Genomic DNA, 18,370 nt, shown 5'->3' on the forward strand with positions numbered 1-18,370 from the left:
TTTCAGCTTCCAAAATTATACATATAAATTTTATAGTCCCATCCGGCTTTAAATGTTATTAGGGTCAAAAACTCTGGGCTAAAATCAAGTGTTATTCAGAATGACCTACAGCCTGGATTGGCACTGAAAAGTGTCACGGTCACTTTCAGATGAGTTCACGTACTCGAACTGCACTGGAAACGTTAACATACTCCAAAGAACGTGCAGTATTGGGCAGTTAATTTGTATTCTCGTTCTGCACTCGTTCAACAGAAAATGATCACAAGTGTGGCTATTTCCTGATTTTCTTTGCAAATGCCAAGTGGACGTGTGAACGGGCTGGTTGTGAGCCATTTTCCGCGTGCTCCACCGTGGATCTGAGCCCTCGGCCAGCGAGAGCCAGGCCAGACCAGCATCAGGAGGCCCTGCGCCGGGACCGCCCGGTGGGGCCCCAGGGGCAGGGGAGCCTCACGCGGACGGCACAGCACGAGAGCCTGTCCCGGCTGCCCGAGGTGACGGAGCACTGGAAGGAACGTGGACGCCGTCTCGGTTGGAACAAGATACCCACTGCCTTTGAGATAAGGAGTAATTTTTAAAATTTTTCTAAAAATTGGTGTGAGGTTTAAAGGAAGCCCTTTCTACTTCAAGAAGGGGCCGTTTCAGGGCCCGTGTGGCTGCTGGCCTGGCCGTCTCCACAGCGATGGTGGTGCTGCAGCGCCTGTGGGAAACTTCACCTGCAGTGTCTTTGGGCCAACGAGGGGCCCGTGGCCCAGGTGGCACCTCCTTAGCCAGGGCCCTCTAGCTGCTTTGCTTCCACAGAGCTCATTGGAAAGTGAGCTCTGCCCTTTTCTGGTGCAGTTGCATTAAAACATCATGATGAAAAAAAGAACCATTTACTGAAAGGTGCTGAGTTAGTGGCTCCTTACCTGCATGGTAGAAAACACCCAGAAGCTTTAAAAACTTACTCGTGGAGGGACTTGGAGGGCATTATGCTAAGTGAAATAAATCAGAGAAAGACAAACAGTATATGATATCACCTCCCTGTGGGATCCAAAAAATACAACAAACTAGTAAACATACCACCAACAAAAAAAGCAGACCCACACAGACACAGAGAAGACGAGCGGTTACCAGCAGCGAGAGGGGAGGGGGAGGGGCAGGAGAAGGGCAGGGGATGAGAGAGACAGACTATTATGTATAAAATAAGCTACAAGGATCTACTGTACAGCACAGGGCATACAAAATACAATATTTCACAGTAACTATAAATGGAGCAGAACCTTTAAAAACTGTGAATCACTATACTATACACCCGTAACTTCCACAACATTGTACATCAGCTAAACCTCGACAGACACTTCTCTTCAAACCCACTGATGGGCATCCCACCCCATGCCAATTAAATCAAACCCTCTGCGAGTCAGGGCTCAGGGGTTAGTATCTTTTCAAAGCTCCGCAGGTGACGCTGACGTGCAGCCAGGTGCGAGCCTTTCTCAGGGGCCCAGGGCAGCATGTCTGCATCCAGATGGCCCGTGTTCGTCATCTACCAGCTGTGTGACCTTGGGCAAGTCACTCGACCTTTCTGTGCTTTATTTTTCTCAACTTCAAGATAGGTATAAAAGTACCTAACTCACAAGGCTGTTGTGAAGAGTCAGTGAGATAATGGATGAGTATTTACTAAGTCCTGATCGTTGTTTTTAGATTTAATGAAGTCGTGGACGACTCTCAAGAGTGGCCAGAAAGGTCTTTCCGTGTCTACTCAGAAGCTGCTCGGGGACGCCGGCACAGAACAGGGCCTCTTCTGTCCTGAGCAGCAGGCTAGCTACACAGTCCCTGATTCGGGTGCTGATTTATCTGAGCCACCGGCTGGCTCCTGGTCGTTGCACGTCCCTGTTCCTCTGCCTAAACGCGACAGTTCTCCTAAATCCAAGTTCTTGTAGAAACTGTTAACAATTTATGCCTCGCAACTGCTTTGTTACCTAAACACGAGGTCAAGAGCAAGCCCTTCTAACGACGCAGCTCCAGCCACCCGAAACAGACGGTGACGGACGGAGCCTCCAGAGGCCACGTTCACCCCACGTTTATTTACCTGGCGGGCCGCAGGATGAGCCCCTTTTGCTTTCTGTGCAAAACTCTCCTCACGTCCCAATTTTCTGGTGCCCCCGGTGACATGTTGCGAAGTGAAATAACAGTATCAAGAACCGTAACTTATTCCTGAAATACACCTTCCGAGAGCTACAGCTATTTCCCGCGGCCACCTCTCTGAGTCTGAACCTGAGCTGTCGCCCGCATTAAATGACTTCCTAAATCAGAGGTGAACGTTACATCATGAAATGCCACCCACAGCCACACCCATCCAACCTGAGGTCTGCGTCGCTCTGTCGACCTGAACTCCTGGGTCCCGCAGTTCACGGCCGGGCCGGCCTGGCCCCCGCGCGTGCGCCACCCTGATGGTGTCTCACGCTAAGAGACGATGGGGCCGCAGCTCGTCCTGCGGGTCCATGAGAGCGCTGCTTCAGGGAGGCTCCGCTCCCGCGATGAGGGAGAGCTGCAGGGTCGACGGGGGATGTACGGCCCCAGCAAGGGCACCCACCGGAGAGCACGGCTCCCGGTGGGCTTGGTGGAGCCTGTAGGGCCAAAGAGAAGCCCTGCTTGGCCTCCACAGGGCCCTGTGCCCACCAGCCTCAGCAGGCCTCCGGCCTGCAGGAGAGGGAGTGGTCGCACACACGGGTGCAGAGCCGGTGCTTAACCACCTCGGCCTTAGGGCTGTCTCTCTGCAGTGAACATCCATCTTTCCAGAAGCTGGATGAAACCAAAGGCATACGGATGCTGCTTTTACTTGGGGGAATACAGTGTATTTTCATAATAAAATTGTTCAAGGAAATTGCATGAGGACCTTGCTTCTACTAACTTTTGAGCCATTTGGGCAACTGTAGATGTGCACACCAAAAGATGGGTTCAAGAACGTCCACGTCGCCATCGCTGTAACGACCCACGCCGGGGAGTAAGAGGTCTCTCAGCGAGGCACGGCACGGGGCCCAGAGGAAAGCAGCATCGGTGGAGTGCGGCCGCACGGGCTCTGAGCGATCAGCTGCGGCGCTTGCTTTTCGCCCATGAATCTGTGAGCTGGTCCAGGCTGGACTCTGGGCGTCGGAGCCTCTACTTCAGGCGTCTCTCATCCTCTTCCTAGGGCCAGCCTGCACATGCCTGTCTCGTGGTGAGGGTGGCAGTACGAGAGCTAATGAGTCCCATCTTCAAAGCACTTATCCAAGACTGTGCATCACTCCTGCCCACGTCCTCTCAGCCAAAGCCAGTGAGAAGGCCAACGCCGTGGCAGGGAACTCACCCAGCCTCGGGGGGAAGGCACGGAAAGGTTACAGGCCCACGGGCATGGGAGACAGGGGGGAGGGGGCAGTCAGTGTACAACTTACCTACGCGTACATGAGTGAGCTGTGACACAGTCACACGGTGGAATACTATACAGCGGTGAAAACGAACAGCCGCGCGTCACAAACACAACATGGAGCAGACGTCAGATGCTAAAGAACTCACAGGTGCAACACCATGCCTGTGAGGCTCAAACAGCCACAACGAACAACGGGTTACCCGTCGGGCAGGGGTCACCTTCCCGCGGGCACGAGGAGGGCCGCCGGGAGTCTGCAATATTCTGCTTCCTTATCTAGGTCGTGGCTACACGGATGTCTCCACATAGTGAAAATTCTTGCAGGACATGTAATTTGTGCATTTTATGTATGTGTTGTGCTTCAATTAAAAAGTTGATTTGAAACATACAGAAGATTTGAAAACAGCTTGCTAGGGAGGATGTCACACCCAGGGTGGATAAAAAATGAGAAGACATTTAAAACACGAACGCCTTAAAGTCGATGATCTCATCATGGTACCCAGAATGGCAGCAAGACGGCTCTCAGAGGGGCGAAGCAAGGAAGGGGCTTCCCACAGTGAGTGTCGTCTTGCCCACCTACAGTCTTAAACAAATGCTCACTGACTAAATATAGACTCAAATGAAACCAGGGAGGATTTGAATCTTGCAGTGGCATCTACACCTTCAGAGAATTGCATTAACGAGCAGAGAGGCTCAGACTTCTCAAATAGGCCTGAGATCTAATCAGGGCTGCACCCACTCCCCAAACCTACAACTGCAGGAGAATCACCCCCACCCCAAGCCTCACTTCCTTCACCTCCGCTTTTAGGGATAACAGCGTCTCCCTCACAGAGCTGTCTGATGAGTACACGAGCAGCTGCATGTACACGGCTCAGTTTAGTAACTGCCCACAGTAAGTGCTCAACAAATGTGAGCTCTTGTCTTTATCCATCCATCCACCCACCCACCCACTCATTCACGCACTCGGCCACCCACCCATCCACTTGTCCATCCATCCATCCACTTGTCCATCCACCCATCCATCCATCCATCCACTCATCTGTCCATCCGTCCATCCATCCATCCATCCACCTATCCATCCATCCATCCACTCATCCATCCATCCACCTATCCATCCATCCACTTGTCCATACATCCACCCACTTGTCCATCCGTCCATCCATCCATCCACTTGTCTGTCCATCTGTCCATCCATCCATCCATCCACTTGCCCACCCATCCATCCATCCACTCATCCATCCGCCCATCCATCCATCCATCCATCCACTCATCCATCCATCCATCCACCTATCCACCCATCCAATTGTCCATACATCCACCCACTTGTCCATCCGTCCATCCACCCATCCATCCGTCCACTCGTCCATCCATCCATCAGTCCATCCATCTATCCATCCGTCCACTCATCCGTCCATCCACCCAGCCACCCATCCATCCATTCATCCATCCACCCAGCCACCCATCCATCCATCCATTCATCCATCCACTCATCCATCCATCCATCCAGCCATTCATCCATCCACTCATCCATCTACTCATCCATCCATCCATCCACCCACCCATCCATTCACCCATCCATCCATCCATCCATCCACTTGTCCATCCATCTATCCGTCCACTCGTCCATCTGCCCATCCATCCATCCATCCATCTATCCATCCACTCATCCATCCATCCATCCATCCACCTATCCATCCATCCACTCGTCCATCCATCCATCCACTCGTCCATCCATCCATCAGTCCATCCATCTGTCCACTCGTCCATCCATCCACCCACCCATCCATTCACCCATCCATCCATTCATCCACGCACCCATCCACCCATTCATCCATCCACTCATCCATTCATCCATCCATCCATCTACTCATCCATCCATCCACTTGTCCATCCACCCGTCCATCCATCCATCCACTCATCCATCCATCCATCCACTCGTCCATCCATCCATCCACTCGTCCATCCATCCATCAGTCCATCCATCCATCCATCCGTCCACTCGTCCATCCATCCACCCACCCATCCATTCACCCATCCATCCATTCATCCACGCACCCATCCACCCATCCATCCATCCACCCATCCATTCATCTAACCATCCATCCACTCATCCATCCATCCATCCATCCATCCATCCATCCATCCATCCTCTCATACATCTATCCACTTGTCTTCCATTCATCATCCAACCCTCTCTTCCACCCCTCCATTTACCGAGATTTATAAAGAAGTGTGATATTTGGAGTTTATAAATCTGTATCTGAAGCCTAATTCTGATTATTTCTCCCTGTGTGATTTCAGACAAATAATTCAAATTCTCTAATTTTTTTGTTCATTTGTCTGTAACATCGAGGAGAGTGCTTATCCTTACATTATAAAGCCACTGTATGAATTAAATGATTCACTGAACTCCCCTCAGGCAACATATCTACTGATTGGAGTGATGAGGTTTCTATGGAAAAAGGAGACACATCACAGTATGAAGATACGAAAGACCTATAGTCCCTCGCACGCTTCAGACTCACACTTCCAGCCGCCTGCCGGACACGGCGCCGTGGGTGTGTCCAGACCCTCAGGCCAGCGGGCCTGAGACTGAGCTTGTCCTGACGGCTCCTCGTACGGGTTGCGCTGCCCCCTGCCCTGTTCATATGCTGAAACCCTAACCTCCAGCACCTGAGGACGGGACCCTATTTGGAGAGAGGGTCCTTCCAGAGATAATCAAGTTAAAATGAGAGGATTAAGGGGGGCCCCAATCCAATATGACCGGTGTCCTAATAAAGGGGAGACATGTAGAGACAGACGTGCACAAGCCCGGGGCGGGGGGTGAGAGGTGGGGGGTGGGGGGTAGACCAGATCCTCCCTCAGCCTCAGGAGGACGCAAGCCCCTGACATCCGCCCTCGGAGCTCTGGCTCCCACACCGGGAGACACTGAGTTCCTCTGGTTTCAGCCGCCGGGTGTGTGGTACCTGTCACGGCAGCCACAGTGAACGAGCTCACCTCCCCGAGCCCCCTTCACCTCCCCTCCTCTGGTTTCCCACCCCAGGAAACAGTGCCCACCCCACCTGGCTGCTCAGGCCAAACGTCTGGACGTCGGTCTTTCCCCCATTCCCTCGTCCCCCCTCCCCAAGTCACCAAGTTTGGTCCATCTGCCCCACAGAACGTGTCCAGGGCCCACTCGCTGTCTTCAGCCGCACCCGTGACCTTGGTCCAGGCTCCTGAGGCCACCTCCCAGCCATTCTAGCCCACGCCGTACCCTGCACACAGACGGGTGGTCCTAGAATCCACGTTTGGGATCCCGTCCCAGCTTAAGACGGACCCTTCAAGGGCCTTGCTGTGGGGCTGGGTCTCTCCTGATGTCCTTGTGAGGACGCCCCAACCTCAGGTCCCCACCCAGCCCCCTGCATCAGCCCAGCCCCGCCGGCCACGCCCCAACCCCACCGTCCTGTAGGTCTGCATGTGCGGTCCCCTCTGATTTGCACGTGATGTTCACGCCCCCTACCCCGCCCCCAGCCAGCCAGCTTCCCCCCGTGTCCCAGGTCTGACCTTGCACACCTCAGACTGCGGGTGGGCAGCCCCCTGCCTGTCCCATCAGGACACCGGCCACACGTGTCACCGCTGCAGTGACCTGTGGTCCTCCTCCTGAAGGTCTGAGTCTCTCCTCCGCGGCCGTCTCCTCAGCCTCTCAGGGCCCCGCCCGCCACGTCACCATCGTTCAGTGAATATTATCGAGACTTCCAGAATCTGAGGGATGGGCAGGACTAGAGAAGGTGCAGAGAAGGGGAGAAGATATTTCCCATCCCAGCCAAAACCAGGAGGCCGGATGCACGGGTTCCCCTGGGCAGCCCTGAGTGGGTGGTGCTCCGGGAGATGGTTGTAGGAGTAAACGCCACGCTCCACTGGGGCATCCTTCTGGAGGCAGGAGCAAACAGGGAAAGTTCCTGAGTAGAAGGATTCAAGGCGGTAAGCTCCGTGACTTAAGAAGAGCCTCCTGGAGGTGGGCGCTGGGCACAGTGGACCAGGGGACCTGGGGAGTGACATGGGGCACCGGCAGCCTCCAGGCAGAGCTGCACCCGCGGGGCAGACGGGGGCCTCCGGGGAGGAAGGGCAGCCGTGCTGGCGTCCGGCCGGGTGACGGAGGCGTGAGGGGGCGGGCAGTGGAGGGAGGCGGACTCTGAAACTGAGACAGTCACCGGCGACACACGGCAGGTGCCGCCCCGAGGGTGACCCTGTGGGCACAATGACAAGGTCTTGTGACTGGTGACACGGAAGGAGGGCGGACACTAAGTGTATGAACAGGAGCGAGACCGCGGACCGGGAGGCAAGACTCATCAAAGGCACTTCCCTTTATTACAACGTCTTATCAGCCACGTGATTCTAAGCGCCAGTGTATGTTCCATCATGGTTCAAACACTGTGACACCCCAGAGTATAAATATATGTACATACAAAAGTTTACAAAGACAATAAAAGGTTTCTGACCAATGAAGTCGAGTTTAGAAAACAAAAGTAAAGATTAAATACTGAAAATTAAGCTAAAACACACCAAACTAATACTTTAGGAAGTTCTTCAGAGAGGAACCACCTTCAGGAAAAGTCCGTGTCTGCACACCTGCTCTCTGTGAAGCTTGACAGCAAAGCGCCACCTGGCAGAGCAGAGACTGTGACAAACACGTGTGCAACCTCAGAAAGAATATAATAAGCTCGAATGCCAAAAAGAAGAAAACGAAAGCACGTCTGTTACACTGTGCCATCGTAAAGCAGCTGAAAACACACGGTTGACTAATGTCGTGAGTAAATACGGGTCCCTGTGTCAGAGCAAGCTCTGCCCAACGACAAAGCCATCACACTCACCCCAGGCACCGGCGGCCGCCTCCCAGCAGCCGTGCCGAGCGCGCCGTGTGCCTGCGAGTGAGAAGGGTAGAGGGAAAGATCTGGTTACTTAAAATAATTCTTCTCCAAGTTCTGCTCGACATCACCCAAGCAAAGTCCCTGGGTATCTCTTCAATTTCCACACATTTCTGCAGTCAAAAATGTCAAACTGTCTCCTCAATGGAAGATCTCCAAAGTACAATACTACCTTTATCACCTGATTGTAGATGAAGGGTTATGGGATATAGCAAGGATCTTTCATCTTCATCAGGTCACGTGCAAACTCTCCTTACATGTTTATCAGAAAAGCATTATCAAGAAAAGACCCAGCCTCTGATCTCCCAGCCCCATGCAACAGCTGAGTGCGATTCTGGCAAAATTTAATTGGTTTTCAGTTCTATTCACACAGCCCCTAACGTGGAACCCCCGATAGATAAAGAAGCGAACTGGTGTGCCGGCAAGCCGCAGCGGTAATATAAACTACACTATACTCAGGAAGCTGCGCCCTGAACACACTGCTCAAAACGGCAACCAGTCCGTCCCTCAAGAAAAGAGCTGCAGGTCCCACGAGGCAGGCTACGCTGCTCCGGGTTCACTTGTTTTGGCAGCTTCACCATAAACCTCTCCACAGCTACTTGCAGGGGACTGAAGATACGGGCACAGAGGTTTCCGCTCACAGGAAATACCTCGTAATCACCACAGTCACCACAAAACCATTCACACACAGGCTGGTGAGCCCACCAGAGACAGCACGTCGGTGTTAAAGGTGACCATTCACAACTCAAGGCAGCGGAAAACCAGAGAGAGCAGCACTCACTCGGCTTTGAACTCCTAATTCCATCCTTTTGTCACCAAGTCCCAATACGGGAAACACCTGTTTTAAATCGTCTGCTGGACACTTCGGGGTGCACGCGCGGCATCTGAAATCAGGATCCACAGTGTTCACACGTCCACACCCAACGGGAGGCCGCCCGCAGACTCGGCGTCGGTGACGTGGCCACGCTGCTCTCCGGCGGCAGGAGACCCCTCCCCAGGGCCCTCCTGGGCAGGCAGCAGGCTCTGCTCTGAGCCCCGCGGGGCCGGGCCCGGGAGCTCGTACACCCGCTTGGGCACACCTCGGGCCCTCTGGGGGCCAGGCCTGCCTGACTCCGGCCGCTCTCGCCCTGCTGCTCTGGGATCCTGATCACAAGCTTCCCAGGCCCCCCACAATCCAGGTCTTTCTTCAGCTTCAAAACCCAGGAGGAGCGAGGTGGCTCGAGACTCCAGCTCCCGTAGGCAGGCTCCGGCGCCTCTGTCCTCAGGGCACCTGCTCTGGTTGTCGTGGAGACCCCTGGCCGAGCTGCACAGGCTCCGGATGCAGTCCTGGAGAAGGGCTCCGTGGCCGGGGCGCCCTGTGTGAGGAGAGGGACAGGGGGTCACCCTCGTCGTTCCTCACCAGGTAGCTGTCACTGTGACGGGACTCGAGACATCCCTGAACTCAAAGTGACCCATCAAGACAATTTCAGGGACGTCCCTGGTGGCGCTCCCAATGTGGGTGGCCCGGGTTTACCCCTGGTCAGGGAGCTAGATCTCACATGCATGCCACAACTAAGAGTTCACATGCTGCAACTAAGGAGCCCACCTGCTGCAACCAATTAATAAATATTAAAAAACAAAAATGAAACAAAACAAATTAGTTTTAAAAAAAAAGACGATTCCAAACTACTTGAGATTATTCAGTTTATCTGCTAAATAAGCAACTTGTCTGTTAGGCTCTAGTAACCGAGGCAGAGGAACTCCTGGATGCTAAGTGGGAATTCAATCGCACTGGTTCCTATGGGTAATTAATGTCAACGAAGGAGCATTGATGAGGCCTCAGTGAATGATCCAGACTGAAAATGAGACGTCTGAGTTTCCTCAGACTGTCAAATTCTGATGAATCATAAACTCCATTTGGAGTACATACCTCTCAGCACAGAAATAATGATTTGAACAGTTTGCTCTAAGCAATGTTTTAACTTCAGGAATTCTGGGGCAAGATTAACCATCTTCTTCAAATCCTGGTATCCAGAATTTTCTTCTTGTACTTGAATTCTGAAGCTTTTCTGTGTAAATAAAGTTCATAGTTTAAAAAATACCTAATAGGCTACATGGTGGTGAGGCTTATTCAAATGATTTTAATTGCCAGAATTTCATCTTCAAGATAGACAGTGAGTTTAATTTCCTTACCCGTGCTTCACTTCTACTGCTACAAGCAAGACCAAAATACAATACTGACAATTACTGCTTTCAAGAGAAATAAAATTTTTAAATAACTTAAAACTAATATCCTATTACATGAGAATGAAATAAAACAGCATTACCTACCATTTATTATCCAATATCATAAAAGATAAATTTAATTTTTAAGAGTTCCAATTTATATCTCCCATTAATTTTATTTAAACAAACATTTTCAAGCCATAGAGATTTCTCTCCTTTGTAACACACTGATCATATACTTAGTTTATAATATTTTTCTATTTACCTGTGACATGAGAATAAAATAATTTCTCTAACTCGCCTGTATTTTAAAAATCTCTGCACATATTGATTATTAAACACAAGTTTTTAGCCTGTGCTGACTATCCGAGGAAAAGCTGACAGTTACTACACCAGGAGCAGGAAGAGAGAGATAAAATACATTAATATCAATACTACTCAAATTCTGCCACTGTTTCATCCATAGCTAAACATAGTTAAGTTAGGACACCAAGAGGAAGACGCTCGAGAGCCACCGCACCTGCTTCCACTGAACACGCACAGAGGAGTCACTGGCTAACGACAAAAACTAAAATAAACACATCCACGCTGGAACCCAAGGAAGTGAAAAATGCGCTGAACAAAACTAAACATAAAACAATTTAAAGCTTCTCTTACTGTTTTCCACTCAGCAAAGAGGTTTTCAAGGGAGTCAATCAATCCCATGGCATTAGCTTTCATCTGTTTGGTAACCTATAAAGAAAGTTAAAATATTTTATTTTACAAATAACTATTTAGAAGTATAAAAATCCTGGAACTCTTTGGGATCTGCCAGGGAGAAGAGTTCTCGTCTAGTAGTCCCAAGACTGGAGTGCCATCAATGAGACTACAATTAAGTGTCTAAATCATGTAAGTGGATTTTCTCTCTAAATAAATCATACACAGGACTTCCCTGGTGGCGCAGTGGTTAAGAATCCGCCTGCCAATGCAGGGGACACGGGTTCGATCCCTGCCCCAGGAAGATCCCACATGCCATGGAGCAACTAAGCCCGTGCACCACAACTCGTGAGCCTGTGCTCTAGAGTCTGTGAGCCACAACTGTTGAGCCTGTGTTCTGCAACTACTGAAGCCCATGCGCCTAGAGCCCGTGCTCCACAACAAGAGAAGCCCAGCAATGAGATGCCCATGCACCGCAATGAAAAGTAGCCCCCCCGCTCGCCGCAATTAGAGAAAGCCCGTGCGCAGCAATGAAGACCCAACACAGCCAATAAATTAACACAGATTCCACATTAAATGTGGATACCCTCTGACGTTTGCTGTAGTACTAGCACTTGTCTATTTAAATATGTATGGGAATGAAATTTCCAAAACCTCCCTTGGAAGGGGTTGAGGTAACTAATGTGTCAAGACTCGCCAGAGTCCCCGGGATAAACTGACTAGGACACGGTATGAGTTCCAGGTGTAGAGCACGATTTGACACCTGTCTACACCGTAGCATGATCGCTGTAAGCAGCCCCGTCCGTATCCGCTCCCTCACAGAGCTACACTCAGTTTTTTTCCTTGAGGTGAGAACTTTTAGGATCTACGCTCCTAGCAACGTTCAAATACACAACACAGTACTGCCAACTAGAGCGGCCACCTCGTAGATGCGTCCCACCCCCGGGACTCGTTTATCTCACAGCTGCAGGTCTGCACCTTCGGCGCCCGCCTCCGCCCACCGCCGCCTTCAGTGCGCGCGGGGGTTTCAGATGCCACAGCCGGGAGGCCACCCAGCAGGCGCCTCCGTCCGCCGAGCTGCTTCCTCACCCGACCCGCCGTTGGTTCTCCCTCACGCGCCTGTCCTCAGCGCCCAACAGGGAACCAGCCCCGCGTCCCAGGTCAGAACCCCGGTGGGACCCCCCCACCCCCCCCATCCTAAGCCTCGTTGGTGCTGCCCGGAGGCGCTCCCCTCGGCATTTCTGCAGCTACGGGAGCATTCGGCTAGCTGTGCGCGCCGAGCCCGCCCCTGGGTCGGACTCAGGTCTCTCGGTGGAAAAAAAAGAGCATCCAAACTGTGTTCTCGCCCTTGACCCAGGCTTTAACATAGAGCTCCAGTACCCTACGTTTGAGCCTGTTCTGTATTTCTTCAGATTCTGTCTTCCTCCTGTAGCTCCTCCCGAGTTTAACTTTCACAAACACGGTGGCCAGCCCCCGCCACGGACGCACAGCTGGGGTCTTCTGCGGGGGGGGGGGGGGGGGGGAGGTCCGCGTGGGGGCGCCGAGCCCACCCGTCCTGCGACCCCGGGCCCGGCCGTTCATTTCCTCCGGACCAGAGCAGCGCGGCGCGCGCCCGCGTCCACCGGGCACACGCGCGCCTCCGCTGCAGCCGAGCCACGGACCGCGGGGACTGACCGCAGGAGCGCGCCCGCGAGGCACGTGGCCGCCGCCGCGGGCGAGGCCGCGCTCAGGGCGGGGGGCGGAGCCGGGGGCGGGGCGGCCACGCCCCGAGGCACCCGTCAGCCTCCGCCCTCGGGTGGGAGGCCGGCAGAGGCTCGCGCTGGGGCCTCCCAGGCGCCGCTCTGCGTCCGCGCGGCTCCGGCTCCGAGCAGCCTTCGGGGCCGGGCGGGGTCGTCCTCCCCCGTGAACGGCCACACGGGCGGCGGGGCGCGCTCGGCGGGGGTGCCTCCCGGCTCTGAGCCGCCCCGGGCGGAGACAGCGCCCCGCCCCCCGGCACAGGGACGGGGGCCCCTCGGGCTCACACGCGCCGCGGCCCCTCGGCTGAGGGAGCCGGGGAGACGCTCAGGCAGAGGTTCTCCTCCGAGGAAAAAAGAAATCTCACTTCCTACACCTTCCGGGAAACAGCCCCCCGGGCGGGGGCGCCAACAGCCCTCCCCGCGACTGCCGCCCCCAGACCACCGACAAGCACCCGCATCTTCACGCACGTGGGCTGACCCCAGGAACCCCAGCATCCCCGAGGAGCGCCCTCAGCCCGCCGACTCAAGACGCGGTTGTAACAATCAGGCGTTACAACAAGATTCTAGAACAGACCCAGCGGGAAATCCACGGTCACAAGCCTTGGGCTTTTACCTCCCGAATCCCCGCTCACTCATGTGTAACGTCACCTCTCAGCAGAGAAACCTGGCGCCTGCACAGCGACGTCTCTGGGGCAGGCTGACTTCGCGGGGCGAGTCGACAGAACGGAACACCCCAGCTCAGGGCGACCCGACGAGCTGCCCCAGCTCAGGGAAGCGGTAACCCCGCCACCCCGAAGGCGGGGAGGGTCACCTCGACTCCATGGAAAGCACCCGGTCCAGTACCTGTTACCAGGAGCTATCTAACAAGGAAACGACTCACAGCCTGTGACACGGGTGTTATCACACATGACAGGTGAAGAAACAGGGTCACAACACTGAGTGACTCGGTGAACAACTGCTGGAAGGTGACAGAGCCGGGTCACACCCACAGGTCCTCCACCGATAAGATCCAGCCTGTCCTCACAGGCCACCTGCGAGCCAGCACGGCTCCTGTGCTCTGACGTGAAGGAGGAGGCAGGGGGCAGGCCTGTTCTAGGAAGCCGCCCACAGCTCCCTTGGTCATGTATCCTGACATGAGACAAGTGACGTGAACACCCCTTGTTCAAGACAGTGGGTCCTTCTCTAGCGGAAAAGCAGAGCCCTAAACAAAGACCAGGAGGAAAAAAAGAAGCGGAAAGGGGCCATTAGGGGTCACCGACACACTGCGTCCTCTTGGAGTTGACCCACAGACCGAGTCCTCGCCGGCAACAGGTACGGCCATGGCAGGACCCGCGAGGCGTCACCCACGAGAGGGGCTGCGAGGGCTCGGGTGTACATTGGGAGATATCCCCTTGAGTGATGATGTCAACACCCTTTTCAATAAAAAATACCCCAACACAAGCTCACATATATACGTTTATAAAAAGCTCACCCACTGCCTGAGTTCCACTACTTTTAGAAACCAGCTTCACATACCATCTGGTACTATATAGGACACGCCTTTGTTCGTCTTACCTCATCCTGCGGACTCTGCCTTGGGAGCTCACGCTTAAGTTCTTGTACTCTGTCTAGTCCGGAATCTAGGAGACTCTCCATTCCCAAGGCTACGCCATCACAAAGTGCACCCACGACATCTTCCTAGAAAAAGGTTTCAAGCATCAACTGGCAAATGCAAGGTCTGTATTTTTTTAAAATTATCAAATAATTAAGTTATATTTTCTGCTTATTTTAGGACTATAATACATTCCAAATTTATTGATTCAACTAAAGCTAAAATAAGAAATAACAGTCCACAAGGGAAAAAAACTAGTAACTCTAATTTATTCCACATATTATATGTTGTAAAGAATGTTTATCATCTTAGGACACCACTGTTGCTAGAACAAACATTTTAATATAATACTATGTTTTCAGTAGCATGAATAATTAAAGCCAGCAAATACACATTTTCTAGAATGACATGCCGGTGTAGTTACACTCTTCACATGTTGGCTGGTTGAGCACCCACCCTCCACAGTGGACAGCTACCAGCAAGCCAGAGACCCAGAAGGTACAGTGCGGACCCAAATCACCAAGTACATTTAACCACTTAGACTCTAACAGCTTTCACTCTTCTGCTAAACTAGTAAAGTATGTGCCACTTCGAAAAACAAACACTTATCCTGCTTAGTGACACCATTATCAGAAGTCTCTACTGTTCCCTGAGATGAAGTCTTTCAACACGAAAGCTGCTGAGTTACCTGGAGGCTGGCAGCGCCGTGATCGCTGCTCTCCAGGAAGCGCAGCTGGTCCCCAGTAAGAGCTGCTAACTGGCCCACGTACTTGACAGCTTGGTGTACAATCTGGATCACTTGCTTTTGCGCCTCTTTCACCATTGATGAAATATCTGAGGAGCATCCCTGTAAGATAAAAATGGACCAGGGTATCAGACACACGAGATTACCAGGGGAGGTGAGGACAAGAAGACCCATCTGAAGAAAATGGGTCTGCGTTCTCTGATACCCTGACTGTGCTTCATGCAAGTCTGATCAGAACCAGACAACGTGCAACCCCACGGCTTCTGATGGTGATGACATGACTAGGATACAGACTGCCCTCACGGAGCTTCTGCGGTAACAGGAGACGGAAGGCAAGCAGGCAGCAGCAAGGCGTGAGAGGATGGCCGAGTGCTCCCCGTGCCCAGGCCGTCTGACGGACGGGTAACAAAGACACTTTCCATTGCCAGGGAAAAGGAGAGGGAGGGGAAGGGAAAAGGGAGGGGGGAGCCTGAAAGCCTTCAAACGAAAGGCTCCCCCACGTGCCCCAGAGGAACAGGGAGGGCGGCTTGGGGACCCCTCCCAGGTCTGCCCCCTGCCCGGGGCAGTGACATCGGGGCATCCCTCCGGTCTGCTTCCTGGAATATGCTACTTGTGTCACCGCAAGGTAAGGATGCTCAAGCTACACTTAAGCAGAGAGTCTAGTTCTTATACCCAGTTTTGCCCACGTAACTTCAGCATCTCCTGAGCTCAGCTGACCTCCCTCCAGGTCACCTGTTCTCTCTGTCCTGATTCCTTACAGAAAGCATTTCTCATAGGGCACCAGGCTGCAGCCCTAAGTTACGGTCAAAGTATTCTTCCTCAGAAACGAAGAGACAGGAGGGTGCTTCACCCCAGTCCCTCTGAGGTCCAAGCCCTAGCCGGCCTCCGCCCCTGGCCCCACCGGTCTGCACCCCGTCCCTCCCTCCCTACGATGGTCACTCTGCCTCCTCGTGACCTGTATCCACAGTGACCCTTCATCCAATGAGAGTTTATAATTAATTCACTCACAAGGACCCAACCGAGCATCGATCACACAAGGAGCCCTTGTGAGAAGACACCACATTCCGTCCACCTGCCGAGAGCTCGCTGCCCACAATGACACGATACGTTAAAAGGCGTAACGGCCGAAGTACAGGGTTACTATCAGAGAAGCTAAGAGAAGGAATGTGCAGCCAGGTCCCGGGGGCCCCTCCTAGGGGAGGATACTGGACAGTGGAAACCACACATGTGATGGCAACATAACCAGGAGATCAGACAGTTGATGAAGAGGCCCTCCCCGGAGGCATCTGGCACGACTGGGCGTCCACTACAGCAGGAGGCTGGCAAGTCTCAGGAGGCACAACAGGATCTGTCCACGTATCTACAACATTTTGCCACAAAGCCTGTCCCGCTGGGTTTTCCGCCTCGGCCCCCGTACGTGCAGGGTCTCGCGGGGGAGGTCCCGGCAGTGGCAGATACAGGGCCTCTCCAACATCAGCCCCCACGTCCTCCTCCTCCAGTCCTCACTGGCCCACGGCTGCCAGAGTAAAAACGCACTCCCCAGGGACACCTGCAGCTGCGTGTGGTCATGCGATGAGGCTCTGGCCAAAGACACATACATAGAGGTGTCACGTGGCAACTTCCAGAAACCTCCTTAAAACAAGGCACTCTCCTTCCTCGTCCCTTCTTCCCTCCCGTGCGCTGACCTCCCCTGGAGCCCTGGACGCAGTGAACACGGAGCCCAGGGCCACGCTTGGGGCTCAGCCGAGGGCTGCATGGAAGGAACTGGGGTCCCAAGGCAGCTGCCAAGCCCACCTCCAGATTTTATGAGAGAAAGGAAGCTTTCACCTTACGTCTTCCTACAACCGAGCTCCATCTTATCTGACGTATGGGAAACAGGGAAACGAACTTTCTTTCCTTGCCCCTGTGCCAGCAGGCTTGTGACTAACTCACCACCAGCTGAAGCCCCACCCGTAACCAAAGCGAGACCCCCGCCTGCCTCCCGGCAGCCCCTGTGAAGGGCAGTGCAGCCTGGGGGTCAGGAGAGCTCTGGGCTCGAGTCCACAACCTGCTAGTTGTGAACAAGTGGACACACCCTCCCCGGCCTCCCCTTCCTCACTGATAAAAGGGTGACGGACACCAGTGCCCATGGCCGGAGCCGCACTGGGGACGAAAGCTCATATTCGTAGATCACTTAGAACTGCCAGTGTCTGGCACGCAGAAAACCCTGGGAATTCTTGGTTGAATAAATCGATTATTAAACATCCACAATCTGGGGATTTCAACACAGAAAGCAGTTCTGAAAATCCTACGGGTCTAATTTTTGGCAAGATGTGAACAGGAGAGTCAATAAGCACTTGCTGAACAGACGACGTCTAACAATAAAATAATCCACGATCACTGTACCTGCAGAAACAGCTGCAAGCAGCCTCCCAGCTTCCTCGCTTCCTGTCTCAGCGCGTCCGGCAGAGCGGCCCCGGCCCCGGGGAGGACGCAGCGTGGCCAGTGTCTGCTCAGCACCACGAGCTGCTGGAAGGCGCTCGCCACCTGCACAGCGAGGGCCTGGGCTGCTGGGTCAGAGAACACTGCGGAAGGAGAAGAAAAGCGAGGAGAAGCAATGCCCTCTGGGCACGAGGGCTCACACACAGTCACCACAGAAACACCGTAAGTGACAGCGCACGACAGAGGGGACGAAGCCACTTGAAACAGCGCAGGGGACGGAGGTGCCACGAGCGGGTCGGCGGGGCCGCTTACGGTTACTCAGACTGTCTTCGTCCTGTTCCTCATGAGCTCTGGACACGGCAAGTATCCCGTCATGGATTTTAAGGAAATGACTGATCAGGCTGTCCGCCACGGTGCCCTCTTCATCATCACTGTGTCCAAGAAGCTCTAACGACGAGCCAATCAATTCTTTGCAAACTCCAGGAAGAAAGGGTTCTGCTGAATCTTGGTAAATGGAGTTTGATTTCCCCACTAAGCCTGTGTCGACAGAAAACAGCCACCTTAAGCCTCATTTCCAGGGACAGGATGAGAACACAGGCCTCACGTTCCAAGCAGGCTATTCCTGTTTCAAGACACCCTTATTTTCACATGCCCCAGGGAAAACACAGTTCCACAGGGCAATCAGTCCAC

General features: G+C 53.4%; 1 protein-coding gene across 1 annotated transcript in view; it reads right to left on the bottom strand.

Annotated features, from left to right (window-relative positions):
• Positions 1–7,715: 7,715 nt before the first annotated feature.
• Positions 7,716–18,370, bottom strand: part of KIF14 (kinesin family member 14) — a 52,693-nt gene continuing 42,038 nt past the window's right edge. The window contains exons 24-30 of the mRNA XM_057729854.1: positions 17,993–18,217; positions 17,645–17,823; positions 15,203–15,361; positions 14,478–14,600; positions 11,149–11,223; positions 10,196–10,334; positions 7,716–9,641 (exon numbers count right to left, since the gene is read on the bottom strand). Coding sequence (XP_057585837.1) covers positions 9,193–9,641; positions 10,196–10,334; positions 11,149–11,223; positions 14,478–14,600; positions 15,203–15,361; positions 17,645–17,823; positions 17,993–18,217 — 1,349 coding nt within the window. The 3' untranslated portion in view covers positions 7,716–9,192. The remainder of the gene's footprint in view (positions 9,642–10,195; positions 10,335–11,148; positions 11,224–14,477; positions 14,601–15,202; positions 15,362–17,644; positions 17,824–17,992; positions 18,218–18,370) is intronic.

Source organism: Hippopotamus amphibius, chromosome 3 (assembly GCF_030028045.1).
Source record: "Hippopotamus amphibius kiboko isolate mHipAmp2 chromosome 3, mHipAmp2.hap2, whole genome shotgun sequence".
NCBI classification, from domain to species: domain Eukaryota; kingdom Metazoa; phylum Chordata; class Mammalia; order Artiodactyla; family Hippopotamidae; genus Hippopotamus; species Hippopotamus amphibius.